We start from the raw sequence: 15,353 nt of genomic DNA, 5'->3' as shown, positions 1-15,353 counted from the left end.
CCCAGGTCCCAGCCCAACGCTCAAACCATTACACCGTACTGGCTCTTATTTCTTGCATTTATTAAATTTATAGACTACTTTCATCTTCCAAGGAGTTTAAAGTGGCTTGCGTGGTTAGGCTAAGAGATGGTGGCTGGCCCAAGGTCACGTTGCAGTGATTAGGGAAGGTAGATCAATCAATTAAGAAAGCTTTGATCCAATAAAAAGATGTTCCCAATTAATCAATTCACTGGCGTTTTTTAAATAGACGACTTTTACAGATGTTTTGTAAAAGCTGCAGGTGGCACCACCAGTGAGAGAAGCAAGTGGACTGTCTGAAAACAAAAATCATGTTCTTTCCTCCTCTTTAGGGCTGTTATTTTTCTCATAACAGGGAATGTATGCATATTCTAAACTAATACATTAAATTACTGCAGCGCCTACAATGAGCAGATTAAAGGCCTCCCCCGCACTATGCATTTGAAGCTTTCCCCCCAAAGAATCTTGGGGACTGTAGTTGGTTTAGAGTGTTGAGATTTGCTGGGAGACCCCTATTCCCTCCATGGACCTACAATTTCCAGAGTTCCCTGGGAAGAGGGATGGGTGGTTAAACCACTTTGGGAAAGGTAGTTGTGGGCAGGAGGAAAGGGGGGGGGGCGGTGTCTCCTGACAATTCTCAGCAACCTAAACAAATTACGTTCCCCAAGATTCTTTAGCAAGAGCTATGACTGTTTAAAGTGGTATAAGTCTGCTTTAAATTTACAGTGCAGATGGGTTTTAAGAGTGCTGTAATCGGGTGATGGCCAACAATATATTGTCTTGACCTAAATAACCTGCCTTCTTAACTCGTTATTCTCCTCCTTTGTCTGAACTGCTCCAGCTGCTGCTGCTGCATTTAAATGTAACATAAGAACAAGATAATCATGGTTTCATAAAGTAATTGGTTACAATTTTTAAATGTTGCTAATATAATAGTAACATTAATATTTTGTACTTTTGAGCTCTGCTAGGCATATTGTTTTCTTTCCTGTTGTATTTAACTTTGTTAAATTTTGAGATTGCTTTATACTGTATTTTTATTTTATATATTGTTTTGATATTTTGTTTAATATTTTGACTTTATTTTGTACATGGTTTTGATAATTCTTTTGCATTATATTGGACCTCTACATTGTATATACATTTCTGACACTCTGTTATATTGTATTCGAGTTCTATTTTATGTTAAAAAGCAAATAAAAATGAACACTAAAAAACATATATATATTCATTCCAGGGGGTTCCAGGTACTTACCCAAGGTTTGTGTTTCCTTTGGGAAAGAGGTACAGTGGAGGTGTGGTGTCTTTATGGTATATGGTTTGTTTACACATACAGTCATGGGAAAAAGAAAGTGACTGGGAGTGGCCGCCGAGACCATATAACACCAGTCCTGAAAGAAATATATATTTATATTTATATATATACACACACACGTACGTACACACACACACGCACGCACACACACACACACACACACACACATATATATATATCAGCATTTATAAAATCCTCATTAAAAGAACATAACAAAATTACAAAGTGATATATGCTTTGGTAGGCTTGCTGGAACAAAAAAAGTTTTTAGCAGGCACCAAAACAAGACAGTAATTTTGCCTGCCTAATATCAATGGGCAGGGAGTTCCGAAGAGTGGCTGCTCTTATTTGTGGGGACACCACAAATAAGGCCACACCAGCATCTGCTTTTACACTGAGTTATGAGGTAGGTTTTTTGTTCACCCTTTCCTCGAGGTCTGCTGTGCACAAAAGACAACCAGTGTCAACCACAAGAGAGAATTTTTGTTGCAGCAAGATCTTTTCCCAGCTCTGGATGTGTTATGTGGGATACATAGGAAAGCCTTTATTACACTGTTGAGGCTGCGCTCACACACAGACACACAGTACTACAATCTCCAAGTGGAACGACATTCCAGGGGGTTCCAGGTACTTACCCAGGGCTTGTGTTTCCTTTGGGAATGAGGTACAGTGGAGGTGTGGTGTCTTTATGGCATATGGTTTGTTTACACATACAGTCATGGGAAAAAGAAAGTGATTGGGAGTGGCTGCCGGGACCATATAACACCAGTTCTGAAAGACCTACATTGGCTCCCAGTACGTTTCCAAGCGCAATTCAAAATGTTGGTGCTGACCTTTGAAGCCCTCAACAGCCTTGGCCCAGTATACCTGAAGGAGCGTCTCCACCCCCATCGTTCAGCCCAGACACTGAGGTCCAGCGCTGAGGGCCTTCTGACGGTTCCCTCACTGCAAGAAGCAAAGCTACAGGGAACCAGGCAGAGGGCCTTCTTGGTGGTGGTGCCCGCCCTGTGGGACACCCTCCCATCAGATGTCAAGGAAATAAGCAACTATCTGATTTTTAGAAGACACCTGAAGGCAGCCCTGTTTAGGGAAGTTTTTAATGTTTGATGTTTAATTGTGTTTTTAATATTATGTTTGGAAGCCACCCAGAGTGGCTGGGAAGACCCGGCCACCTGGGTGGGGTATAATAATAATAATAATAATAATATTAATAATAATAATAATAATACACCTTCTTTGAATTCTGTGGTTTTGCATATGTGAGGACATGACAATCATCTGTTCCTTAAAATGTCTCAAAATTAGGTTAAGTACAACCTCAGATGAATGAGAACACACAACCTATTACACCATGTCATGATTTATGCATCTATACAAGACATAGGCAACCTTCGGCCTGCCATATGTTTTGGCCTACAACTCCCATGATCCCTAGCTAATGGTCAGGGATGATGGGAATTGTAGTCCAAAACATCTGGAAGGCTGAAGGTTGCCTATGCCTGATCTATAGGGTGGTTCACAACAAGGACTGAGCTGTTTTGTTCCTTTGAATAAAGAGCTGGGTGCTTTATTGTTTTATTGCTGACTTATGCCTGACGCTTAGCTTCTGACACTGTACAAATGTATAATTTGCATTAATTGCTCCACCCAATTTTTCCTCTGCCCCTGCAACCCACTTGCATCTGCCCCCTGCCCCTTGAAGTTTGCCCAGAAGTGAATATGGTCCTCTGGATGTCACTGAACTGCTACTCCCATCATCCCTGGCCTTTGGCCATGCTTGCAATGGCTCATGGGAGTTGCAGTTCAGCAACATCCAGAGGTCTAACGCCTTCCCACTCCATCGGGGCACCTTGCCAGTGCTCACAGCTGGACTTCCCCTTGCTTAGTGTTGTTACCAACAGGCCTTGGCACTGAAATGAAAAGAAACACTGTCTTCACTTCAGGATTGGGAGTTCCCAGGTTTCCAATCAACAGAGAGTTAGTTTCTGTTTCCCAAGAAATTTCTTAACTTTGATATCAGCTGAAATGGTTGCGTTTCTTCATCACTCTTTCCTCTATTCTTGAGAAAGTTATTCATGACCTAAGTTGTAGACTTCTTTGTGATCAACGGAAGATTTATTGTTGTTCAACCCTCTTCTGCCATGGAGGAATCCTCTTTAGCAGGCATAGGAAAACTTGGCCCTCCAGATGTTTTGGGACTACAATTCCCATCACCCCTGACCACTGGTCCTGTTAGCTAGGGGTGATGGGAGTTGTGGTCCCAAAACATCTGGAGGGCCAAGTTTGCCTATGCCTGGTCTTTAGCATACCTTCCAACATTTCTCCAGTGAAAACAGGGATGTCCTGTTTTTATTATTTTATTCCCCACCCATCTGACTGGGTTGCCCCAGCTACTCTGGGTGGCTTCCAACATTTATAAAACCATAAGAGAACATTAAACATTTAAAAACTTCCCTATACAGGGCTACCTTCAGATGTTGTCTAAAGGTTGTATCTCCTTGTACTTATCTCCTTGGCTTGGGGAGTCATATAACTCCATACCCTCCAACATTTATCCAGTGAAAATAGGGGCGTCCTACCACACCCTCCAATATTTCTCAGATTAAAATAGGAACATCCTAAGGAAAAGCGGGACATTCTGGGGTCAAATCAGAACCCAGGATGGCTTCTGTAAATCTGGGACTAGGTCCATCTTTAGTGGAAGAAGAGGAGCTCTCCAGGGCAAACATCCCTGAGGAGAAGTCTGTGTCAAGGGACTGTGAGGCAGACATGGAGTCCTGGCAACCCAACCTCTCCATCAAGACAATAGACTGCTCCTTCATGAAATTGGAGATGGATACCAAGCAACCACCAAGCCCTACAGATGCAGGCTAACCCAGCTGCTAGATGCCAGGAGTGCCTGTAAGCAGAATGATTTAAACCAGGCTTCCTCAACCTTGGCCCTCCATATGTTTTTGGCCCATGATCCCTAGCTAGCAGGACCACTGGTCAGGGATGATGGGAATTGTAGTCTCAAAACATCTGGAGGGCCGAGGTTGAGAAAGCCTGATTTAAACAGTGTCCAGAAAGAAAAGAAGCCAATGCTTTACTGACCAAAACCAGTGCATAATATGAGAAATAAACAGGGAAGTTTTGTCTTTCTTAGTAGTTCAGGCCTAGTCCATAGCAGAGACACATACGACTAACATGCAGTGGAAAAGCTCCTCAGAACTACCCAGACAATAAGAACTTGTGTTACCTCAGCAAGGATCATGCCAATTAACCCATGTTTATTAACTGAATGGCCCCTCTTGTGCTTCCAACAATGCCTAGCTGAAGAACAAGGACTCCCAAGGGCCTGGAGTTCCTGGGGACTGAACCCTAGGCCTTTGATTTCAGGGATACTTATGTGCACCTAGCTTCATGTGGATCCAATCCAGTACAGTGATACCTTGGTTCTTGAACTTAATCCATTCTGGAAGTCAGTTCGACTCCCGAAACCGTTTGAAAACCAATGTACGGCTTCCGGTTGGCTGCAGGAGCTTCCTGCATTCAAGTGAAAGGTCGCATCGGACGTTCAGCTTCCGAAAAACGTTCGAAAACCGGAACACTTACTTCTGGGTTTTTGGCATTTTGGAGCTGATTTGTTCTCAACAAGCCATTTGAGAACCAAGACACCACTGTAGTGGCAAAAACTCATTTTTTCCAGATAATAAATGTATAAGTCACTTCAAGCAACTGTTTCACAAAGCAAGGAATGACTCGTTGAACACGGTGCTTGCTGTCTGCAGCTTTTATACTTATATGAGCATGTATTATACTTGTATGAGCATGATTTGAAGATGAATTTATATAGTGACTGATTCATTAGGAGAAAATGTTTTAATCAAACTGTTTAACTGGCTGAGAGTGCATTCCTCAGAGCAAAGTTTCAATGAGTTCAATGACATTTACTCCCATGTAAGTGTATGTACGACTGTAGCCTAAAAACGTTGCATTTCACTTTCTCTGTGCACACTGTATCTTCAAAACACACTTGAAACGCTTTCTTTCCCTCAAAGAATTCTGGGTATTGTAGTTTAGCCCTCACAGAATTCCCAGAAACCCTTAATGAGCTACAGTGCCCAGAATTATTTGGAGGGGGATGTGCTTTAAAAATATAGGATGTACACAGTCTTAGTCTAGACTAAGGCAATGCTGCAATCCTATACAAAGGTAAGCCCTGCTGAACTTGGACTTCCTTCTGTAAGGCATGCATAGGCTTGTGTTGCACAAGATTAAAAAAAAAAGCGTCTTCATATTGAGAACACATGGCAAAATAAACAAAACGTTGCATCATCAAAAAGCATTCAGAAACAAAGAGCCAAAGATTCTGAATATGTAAAATACAATTTATTATACTGAGGCCATTCGTAACTATCAACACAATATATTCCATTCAAAACTCAAAATATATCGTCAATAAATACTGCCTAATCAAAGGGTGCAGTGTGTCAACTTAGTTATTGCACAATGAACTCTTAACGTTTACAGGTTTTTTTATAGTGCATTTTGATTTGTTACAGGCATAAGCACAGAAATCCATTTTCCAAACCAAAACCGTGGGAAGTGATTTGTCAAGGTCTGCAGAAGACTCAATATGTTCCCATGTAACAACAAAATACCAGCTACACTACATATTTGCTTATGCAGCTAGAAACCTTCATATCTAGTATAAGTATATTTACATCTCCTTTTTTCTTATTTAAATATTATTATTATTTAAAAAAAAACAACAACTATGCCCTATTAGTGAATTTCAGATTGTGGGCTGAACTACCAGCTACCAAAAGCTCAATAACTTAAAACTGGACTGAAGCAATATAATTTACACTTTCTATATTATTAGACAGTATCCTTTACAAACAGCTAGCATTTGGAGAACTTTGGTGCTGTCTTAGAACTGCCCTCACTGCATTCAGTGCAAACATAACTTTTTTCCACTTCCAGGGTAAGTTCTGAAAAAAATAAAATCATTTTTTAAAAAAATCTGCAGCCTGGTTAATCTTGAACTAGGAAAAAGGTAGTTGTAGAGGGCACCAATTGGCTAGCATCTATGGCATTACTAACTGCGGAGGCATTTGACTGGTGTACTTCTTTGCTTGTATTTTCAGCTCATGAGAGGCATCAGGTTCCCATGCTGCTTTATCAGCTGAGTTAGAAGGAGTGAAAGTGGAGTCTTCTTCTTTTTCCCTGCCTCCAGCAGGAAAGTAATGGAATGCAACCTTCTTTTTCCCCGCTCACAACTGATGTTGCTTTTTCAGCATGGAAAGATGCAGGACTGAGAAATACTCATTTGTTGATTTTTCCCATCTAGGACTGAGTCTGAGCATTGGTCCACCTAGGTTAGAGGGGCATAAACTGTCTGGCTTTCCAGGATTTTAGACAGCCATCTTTCCCAATCCTTCTTGGAGATGCTACTCTGCATAGAAAGCCTGCACTTTGCCACTAATCTGTGCCTCGTTCTCTGTGTTTTATGAACAAAGCTTCTGTTCATAAATAAGATAGGAACCTTAATTCACCAGTCCCTTTTACAAAAGGCCACATTCACAATGAACTGTAGTTTAGCGTGATGTGGATAAGTCTAGCCTCCTTAGGAGCTTGTGTGCATGGCTAGAAGATTGGAGTTTGGGAGCTTTTGTATCTAATTAAGGTAAAGGTAAAGGGACCCCTGACCATTAGGTCCAGTCGTGGCTGACTCTGGGGTTGTGGTGCTCATCTCGCTTTATTGGCCGAGGGAGCCGGCGTACAGCTTCCAGGTCATGTGGCCAGCATGACTAAGCCACTTCTGGCGAACCAGAGCAGCGCATGGAAACGCCGTTTACCTTCCCGCCGGAGCGGTACCTATTTATCTACTTGCACTTTGATGTGCTTTCGAACTGCTAGGTTAGCAGGAGCTGGGATCAAGCAACGGGAGCTCACCCCGTCGCAGGGATTTGAACCGCCAACCTTCTGATCAGCAAGTCCTAGGCTCTGTGGTTTAACCCACAGTGCCACCCACGTCCCTTGTATCTAGTTAGCTGTAGCTAATTGTGGTTTGTATGTTTTTTGGCAGCAAAATGTGGTTCATACTAGACTTCATACCTAGCTTCAAATAAGCTCAATGTCAAACCATAGTTTCTGAAGCACACATGCTAAAATTAACTATAGTTAAGTGTTCATCAAAGTTCTGAATGAGAAGAAGGGAAAGGAGGTGTTACAGAACTCAAGAGGTCAGACTTGTTCATGGTGTGTAGGGATGGGAAGGTTGTGGCCCTCGAAAATGTTTTTGGGCTGCAACTCCCATCAAGCCCAGTCAGGGATGTTAGGAGTTGTAGTCCAACGCCTGGAAGGCCACAATGTCCAAATACAGCCACTCTAATGACCAGGTAGGGTGCTCAAATTCTAACTAGGTTGGTGTGCTTACCCTTTAGGGAATCTTGTTTGCCCATCAATCATTCATATCCAAGTGTTGTGTAAAAGCTTACATTTCCCCAATAACTATTTGCCAGTGACTCTAGTGCCGTCGACTCATAAATGGGTTTAGTAAGTACCTAGCATTTAGCATCTTTATAATGAACATAAAATCCCTCCAATTACAGAATGCAAACTTTCCAAGGAAACACATGACTAGCATTTCACAAGCATATACATGAAAACTACTTTTCATTTCAATTTTGCTGCACGCTTAAAAGTTGTTGCAGTTCAGAACACAAAGATTATATTGCTGCATCTATAAACAGTTAAAAAAGAGACTGAAAGGATTCTTCTTACAAAAAATACACTTTTATATAACACCCATTATCTTCAACAGGAAATTTTGTGGCTTGGTAGGATCGGATCCTGGAAATAGCTAACTTAAATGCAAACTTACTTTATTTTTAAACTGACTGAGTTGAGCAAAGCAGTAAAGTGTAGTGCCAAAGTATCGCTTTTGACTTTCTCAACCATGGGGAAAGAGATTGGGGAAATGGTACATCTGCATTTGGTGTAAGTTTCTGAAGGATCTGCCCCAATTTTCGTACCCTTTTAATAACAACCAGCTGATACTGAGCATAGCTGTCAACTTTTCCCTTTTCTTGCGAGGAATCCTATTCAGAATAAGGGAATTTCCCTTAGAAAAAGAGAAACGTTGACAGCTGTGACACTGAGTGCAATCCACACCCAACAGAAACAAATGGCCTAAGAAAACCCATTGATTTTTAAATTAGTCTGAATTGCAATAGTGTTTTTATTTTTAAAAAAGCTTCACAATCAATACGCAACCAAGGAATGTTTCAAGAGTCAGGGCTCATTTAGTTGCTCCATATAAACTGACCGTCTGGAAGGGTGACAAAGTGTGCTTCTTCTCCACAACAGTTTGGAGCAGGGATGGGTCTCCTGTGAGACTCTAGACTGGTGTTTCCCAAACGTGAGTCTCCAGCTGCTGTTGGACAACAAGTCCCATCGTCCCTAGCTAGCAGGACCAGTTGTCAGGGATGATGGGAACCGTAGTCCGAAAACAACTGGAGACCTAAGTTTGGTAAACCCTGCTCTAGACACTGCTGGATTCCAAATCCCAGCCAGCATAGGCAATGATCAAGATGATGGGGGTTGTCCAGCCACACCTGGTGGGCCAAAGGTTCCTCATCCCTGGTGCAAAGTCTTATATGAAAGAGGGCAGATTGTGTCATATCCTGCCCACCACGCACTCTTATCACATCACAATAACACTCTCTCATTTTATTTTCACAACAACTCTGTCAGGTAGGGTAGATTGAAAGGTAATGTATGGCCACAATTCACCCAGAGATTCCTGGCTAAGGGGGATGGGATTTGGGCCTAGTATGACATACACCCTGGTGTGAGATCTTCTTATTATGGAAAACCCAGAAGGACAGGGAGAAGAAGGGGCACTCCTTCATATTTTCCCCTTAGTGGCTTCTATGGAACAAGAGAATGAACCCTCAGATACTCTGGTTTCCTTTCCAAGTTGACTTCAGGAAGAAATGCAACCACACGCAAGTGCTAGATACATGCAAGTGCAATGAAATACTAAATTCTGTTCCAACAGTTATTTTGACAAAGGTCTGGCTCACAGAATTATTAAACCATTTCTTAAAAAAAAAATGGTAGTTTCAAAAACAGAAGTAAAAACAGCTTATTATTATTATTATACCACACATAAGATTTCCCCAAACCACCCCCACTGTATGATAAAAGTATATTACCTTTTCTAACCAATAGTGAGTGTTTCTGGCCAACAACGTGATAAAACACTGGCAATGTTGCATTCAATCTTTCAATTATCACCCTGTTGCATTTACTTTCATTATTGTAGCTTTTTCTTTTTCCGATCTGAGGTGTTCATTTCCCACCCCCCACCCCATTACAATTTTAACACGTATCTGCCAACAGCATCAGGGGTTAAGCCCAGACCTAGAGAGAGAGAGAGAGAGAGAGAGAGAGAGAGAGAGAGAGAGAGAGAGAGAAGTCAAATGATGATGAGCATCAAAAAAAGGTTACTTGCGATTTTCTAAAACAACCTGTTTATGTTACAACGGGAACGGCAATGCTTCTCTTAGGTTCATTCATATAGCCACTTAAGGATGCTGTTGTTGGGAAAACTTTGGCCTTCTAGATATGGCTGAAATATAGTTCCCATCAGCCCCAGCAAGCATGGCCAATGGCCAGCGATGATGGGAGTTGTAGTTTAGCATCACCCGCAGGCCAAAGGTTCACAGCAGCCTCCAACAGAGGAGAGTCTACCACCTCTTGTGGGAGTCTGGTTTTTATTATTATTAATTTAAATAGTGTATTTCTGGATCTATTAGAAAACTTTCTGCAGTGTCTGCATATAGAAGCTTCTTAGAAACTGGGCGTCTAGCGTTGCAAGCTCCGGTTCTCTGCAACTGATTACCAGCAACAATTGAGGCAGGTGACTAATGTTACAGTGTTTAGGTGCTTACCAAAGACATTTTTGTTTAAGAAGGATTTCCCTGAGATGTGACCAAGTTATTTATGGAACAAGTATATAACTGAATAAATTTTTAAAAACAGATTTTCAAAACCTGTATTTCTCTTGTTCTCTGATCCAATGACTGTACACTACAAAGCTGGCTATAAAATGCATTTTATTTAATCATACTATTTCTGCATTAATCATAGGAGATGCTGATTCTGGGGAAAGAGGAAGGAAGCGGAAGAACGAAGAGCCCTTACTCTTAGAGTGTGATCCCAGGATCCTGAGCAGAAGGCCGTCCCGTCAGGCGAAACCCTCAAAGTGCTAACTCGATTCTCATGGCCAAACAGGATAGAAACACGAGCCCCTTTCAGAACATCCCACACGTTTATGGTGTAGTCATTGTAGCCAGCAAACAGTAAGCGACCTGCAGAAGGAATTCGTAAAGAATGATGGCATTACATGAACAACGACATTTCCAGGGCTTATACAATGGCACCTCTGTTTTCGAATACCTCCATAGTCGAACGTTTCTGAACTCGAAAGCCAAAAACCTGGAAGTAAAAGCCTCGGTTTTCAAATGCATCTCAGAAGTCGAAAAGGAAATGCAGCTTCCATTTTGAGTTTTCCGAACTGAGGCTTCCATTTTGAGGCTTCCACTTTCAGTTTTCGAACATTTCAGAACTCGAACGGACTTCCGGAATAGATTACATTAGAAAACCAAGGTACTGCTGTTCCCTGATTTTTAGCAAATAATGTTTTAAAGGAAGGGTACAGACAGTGGCCGAATCTTCACATCTTGGTCAGCCAGTGGTTCCCCAAATTTTTCTTTCTTTTCTGGACCACTTAATGATTTTTCTGCTTGTTGCGCAGTGACTGAAATTCACTGTGCACCTGCATGTATTTTTTAAATAACAACAACAACAACAATTATTTTTTATACCCTGCCCTTCCCGGTTCCGAAAACCGGGCTCAGGGCAGCTAACAACAAATTTAAAACACTTAATTGATGCAACAAAAAACAGCATTAAATACAATACAAAACATGAATAACAATAAATTCAGAATTCAAAAATCAATTTAGGGGGGAAATCCATCCAATAAACATTAGATTATCACCAGGGCTAGCTGGCTAAATTTGGGCCTATTTGGGCTAGCAAGGAGACCAGGGGAGAATTAGGTGTGGGATCCCAGAGCGGGTAATCTTCATAAAAAGGGGAGGGGAGGGGAGAAAGGAGAATAAAAGATCAGGTTAAGTTCAAATTGAAAGCCAGGCGGAAGAGCTCTGTCTTATGGCTTCTTTTGTTTCTTATATATTGTATTTTATTGCAAGCCATAGAATTCAAATCGTAATAAAATAAAATACAGCCTATGCAAAAAAAATAAGCAATTAGCATACAACTGAAAGTCAATATGAATATTTAAGGTAAAGGATGTGCCATCTTCTGCCTCCATCCACAAATCCACATACATCCTGCAGACCAGCTGAATGATGTTCCACTCCTCTTAGATCTCACTGCTAGGAAACAAACCATGACCCCCAGCTGAACCGGGATCCTGGTTTCATTTTGCTCCAGCAATTGATAAGCTCAGATCAAAACGTGGCTACAAAAAGCGGTTTGTTGGAAAAAAATGAACTACAAGCCCTGGTTTAGATACAATGCAAAACCATGTATCATGGGTTGTTTTTTTGGGGAGGAACAAAGCGGGCACAAATCACTTGTGATTATGGCTAGTGAACCTAGTTTATGGCTTAATGTGGTGTGCAAGCAAGGATACAGGTGGTTAAAAAAATTATAGCAATAACACAATTAAAAACAGATTCAAAGGCAGCTACAAACACACTGACCATCTACTATGCAATGGTCTGAGGACTTTTAACTGTCCCTGCTACAAATGAAGGTATTTCTTAAAAATTCAAGCTTCATTGAGATATCTGTTCAGGACATCTGAATGGTGTATCAACTTAGATATTTAAAATGAGATGGATGTTTGATGGTTAATGTACTATTAATGTGAGCTGCTGTTTCCTTTTTCTTTTTCCTCTCCCCCATTTTTTTCTTTCTGTTGTTGATAACTTGCTATATATATAAAAAAAAAATTAAAAAGAAAAAGAGGCAAAACAAAACCAGACTTCCATATGCAACCCACTGGTGACAGAAACTACTGTTCTCACATAAAGCAGGGGCTAAAAATGGGTATCATACTGGATGAGGAGGGGTGTAGATTTAGAAATATTTGAGGTCCAGTTGTATGTGAAATAGACTTGGTTTTAGTGACCCCCCCTTTTTTTTAACTGTGGTAATTTTTATAAAGTAAGAGTACCCGTCAGGTGAGTTTACACTGAATAACGTGGGATGCTTTTGTAGTTGTTGTTTTTAAAAGTTTATATAGCATTTGTACAGTGGTGCCTCGCAAGACGAAAAGAATCCGTTCCGTGAGTCTCTTCGTCTAGCGGTTTTTTCGTCTTGCGAAGCAAGCCCATTGACAGCTTAGCGGATTAGCGCTATTAGCGCTATTAGCGGCTTTTAGCGGCTTATCGGCTTAGCGGATAAGCAGATAAGCAGTTTAGCGGCTTAGAAAGGGGGGGGAGGGGAAAAAACACCCGCAGCAACTCGCAAGACATTTTCGTCTTGCGAAGCAAGCCCGTAGGAAATTCGTTTTGCGAAGCACCTCCAAAACGGAAAACTCTTTCGTCTAGCGAGTTTTCCGTCTTGCGAGGCATTCGTCTTGCGGGGCACCACTGTATATTGATTGATGAATTCAGGCTGCTGAGCTTTGTATTATAAATTGTAGTAACATTTTGTGTGTGTTTTAAAAAAAGCAGTAACTACAATTAAGAATTGAACAGAGTTGCCAAGTCATGATTTCAAGGGTTACGGAGTCTTCCTTCCCCACCCATTTCTGAGGAAGGAAAGGGCTCAGCCGCTGGCCTCCGACGCATCAGCCTTCCTTTCAAACAATCACTGATGGGGACTAGGCAAAGGAACATCAAGGAAATGACAGTCTCACAACTCTGCAGCCAGACTCCTCAACTTCAGGGGATGAGAGCAAGGGCTGTGAAGCAGAAGGGAAGGCGTGGAGGGCCTGAGTTTGAGAAGGCAGCACTGCCATCCTCTGACCTGGGAGAACTCAGCTGCAGATGACTTAGGAAGACCTGAGGCTCCTCTGCGCCACTGCAGAAGACGACTAGTGGGACTTTAAACCAGAGCAGCATCTTGTAGCACAGATAGTGCTGACCCTTAAAGCCCTAAATGGCCTCAGCCCAGTATACCTGAAGGAGCGTCTCCACCCCCATCGTCCAGCCCAGACACTGAGGTCCAGCTCTGAGGGCCTTCTGGCGGTTCCCTCCCTGCGAGAAGTGAGGTTGCAGGGAACCAGGCAGAGAGCCTTCTCGGTGGTGGCGCCCACCCTGTGGAACGCCCTCTCATCAGATGTCCCTTCAGATGTCTTCTAAAAGTCAGATAGTTGTCTGACTTTTAGAAGACATCTGAAGGCAGCCCTGTTTAGGGAAATTTTTAATGTTTGATGTTTCATTGTGTTTTTAGTGTTCTGTTGGGAGCCACCCAGAGTGGCTGGGAAAACCCAGCCAGATGGGCTGGGTATAAATACAGTGGTACCTCAGGTTACAAATGCTTCAGGTTACAGACGCTGCTAACCCAGAAATAGTACCTTGGGTTAAGAACTTTGCTTCAGTTTCAGAACAGAAATCGTGCTCTGGCGGCGCAGCAGCGGGAGGCCCCATTAGCTAAAGTGGTACCTCAGGTTAAGAACAGTTTCAGGTTAAGAACAGACCTCCGGAACAAATTAAGTTCTTAACCCAAGGTACCACTGTACCCTATTTTTCTCTCTATAAGTCGCCCCATGTATAAGACGCCCCTTATTTCTCAGATTTAAGAAAATAGGGGGAGATGGCCCAGAGTATAAGAGGACCCCTAATTTTTGACATTATTTTTTAGGGGGGAAACCTAGTCTTATACACAGAAAAATATGGTAATAAATAATAAATTGTTGTTATTGTTATAGTTATTTTGTTGTTATTACTGTTGTTGTTGTTGTTGTTGTTGTTGTTACTATTAGGCTGCACTTCTGCTACTCTGAGGTCTCCATTTCAGCTTGTTCCTTGCTGCAGCAACTTCAAACCCAGCCTGAACCCTGCTTTGCCTTGCACCCATCCACCCTGAAACTTGTTCCGTCCTGCCTTGGGTTAACACCCTGGGCTGGGACCTGCTGCACAGCAGATGGGAGTCTCCTCCTTCACCAGCAAGACCCAAGATGTTGTCCACACGACAAGCGTGCAAAACATTTCTGCCTCTTCCAAGAAAGGGAATGAGCTTTTGCATAACAGACCAAGGAAGTGGAACGCAAATAGCAATGGGCGCCCAGGATGTTCTGTGGAAAAAGAGAGTATGCCTTGTTCATACAGCCACCAGCAGCAGATGGTGTGAAAATTTGCTGGCATGTGAAACTGCCCTTCATCACTCAAAGTGCATGTTGCGCAACTACACTTGTCGTGCTGTTAGAAAACAAGTAACAAGTTGCCTGCTGCACAATACTGTACATAGTTCCTCAAGGTTTGAGCTAATGTCGACATATTTAGAAAAGCCACGCTAATTCCAGAAAGCGTCCTCATCGCAACAATATATTTTAATAAAATGATGCCCATCTAATTGGAGACACCCAAAGTGTTGCTGCTGTTTTTAGATCGAACCTTTCTAAAATCAACCAATCCAACTGATTCAAATCAGTGAAATGTTGCAGCTCAAGCTATAACCAATTTTCCTCAGCCAAGAGGGATACAAAAGCTAAAGCAACACCTTCCCAAAAGCATGTAGTGGAGTCAAAGAACTGTTTTCATGAAAGATGAGCTACCAGCCTTAGCCTCAAAACCAAAGCTCAAGAGCAGCCACTTGAAGACTGCAGGGCCTGCAACGATTCAGCAGTTTTACAAGTTTATTTCACCAGCTAAGGGGACTTCCAGGCAACCTGTTCATTGAGCATCCTTCCTGATATATTTGCAGGGAGATTAGACAACGCTGGCTATTCAATGAGCACCCATCCTGATTTGCAGATGCACCAAAG

At 42.1% G+C, this 15,353-nt stretch overlaps 1 protein-coding gene across 2 annotated transcripts in view; it reads right to left on the bottom strand.

The window, feature by feature from the left end:
- Positions 1–5,682: 5,682 nt before the first annotated feature.
- Positions 5,683–15,353, bottom strand: part of GNB5 (G protein subunit beta 5) — a 34,914-nt gene continuing 25,243 nt past the window's right edge. For both annotated transcript variants that reach the window (XM_081839214.1, XM_081839213.1), the window contains 2 exons: positions 10,532–10,698; positions 5,683–9,748 (listed from right to left, as the gene is read on the bottom strand). In XM_081839214.1, coding sequence (XP_081695340.1) covers positions 9,737–9,748; positions 10,532–10,698 — 179 coding nt within the window. In that variant the 3' untranslated portion in view covers positions 5,683–9,736. The remainder of the gene's footprint in view (positions 9,749–10,531; positions 10,699–15,353) is intronic.

The sequence above is a fragment of the Podarcis erhardii genome (genome assembly GCF_964252035.2).
Source record: "Podarcis erhardii genome assembly, chromosome: 14".
In the NCBI taxonomy this organism is placed as follows: Eukaryota; Metazoa; Chordata; class Lepidosauria; order Squamata; family Lacertidae; genus Podarcis; species Podarcis erhardii.
Note: the sequence above shows the minus strand (reverse complement) of the source record. Positions and strands in the feature narration are given on the sequence as shown.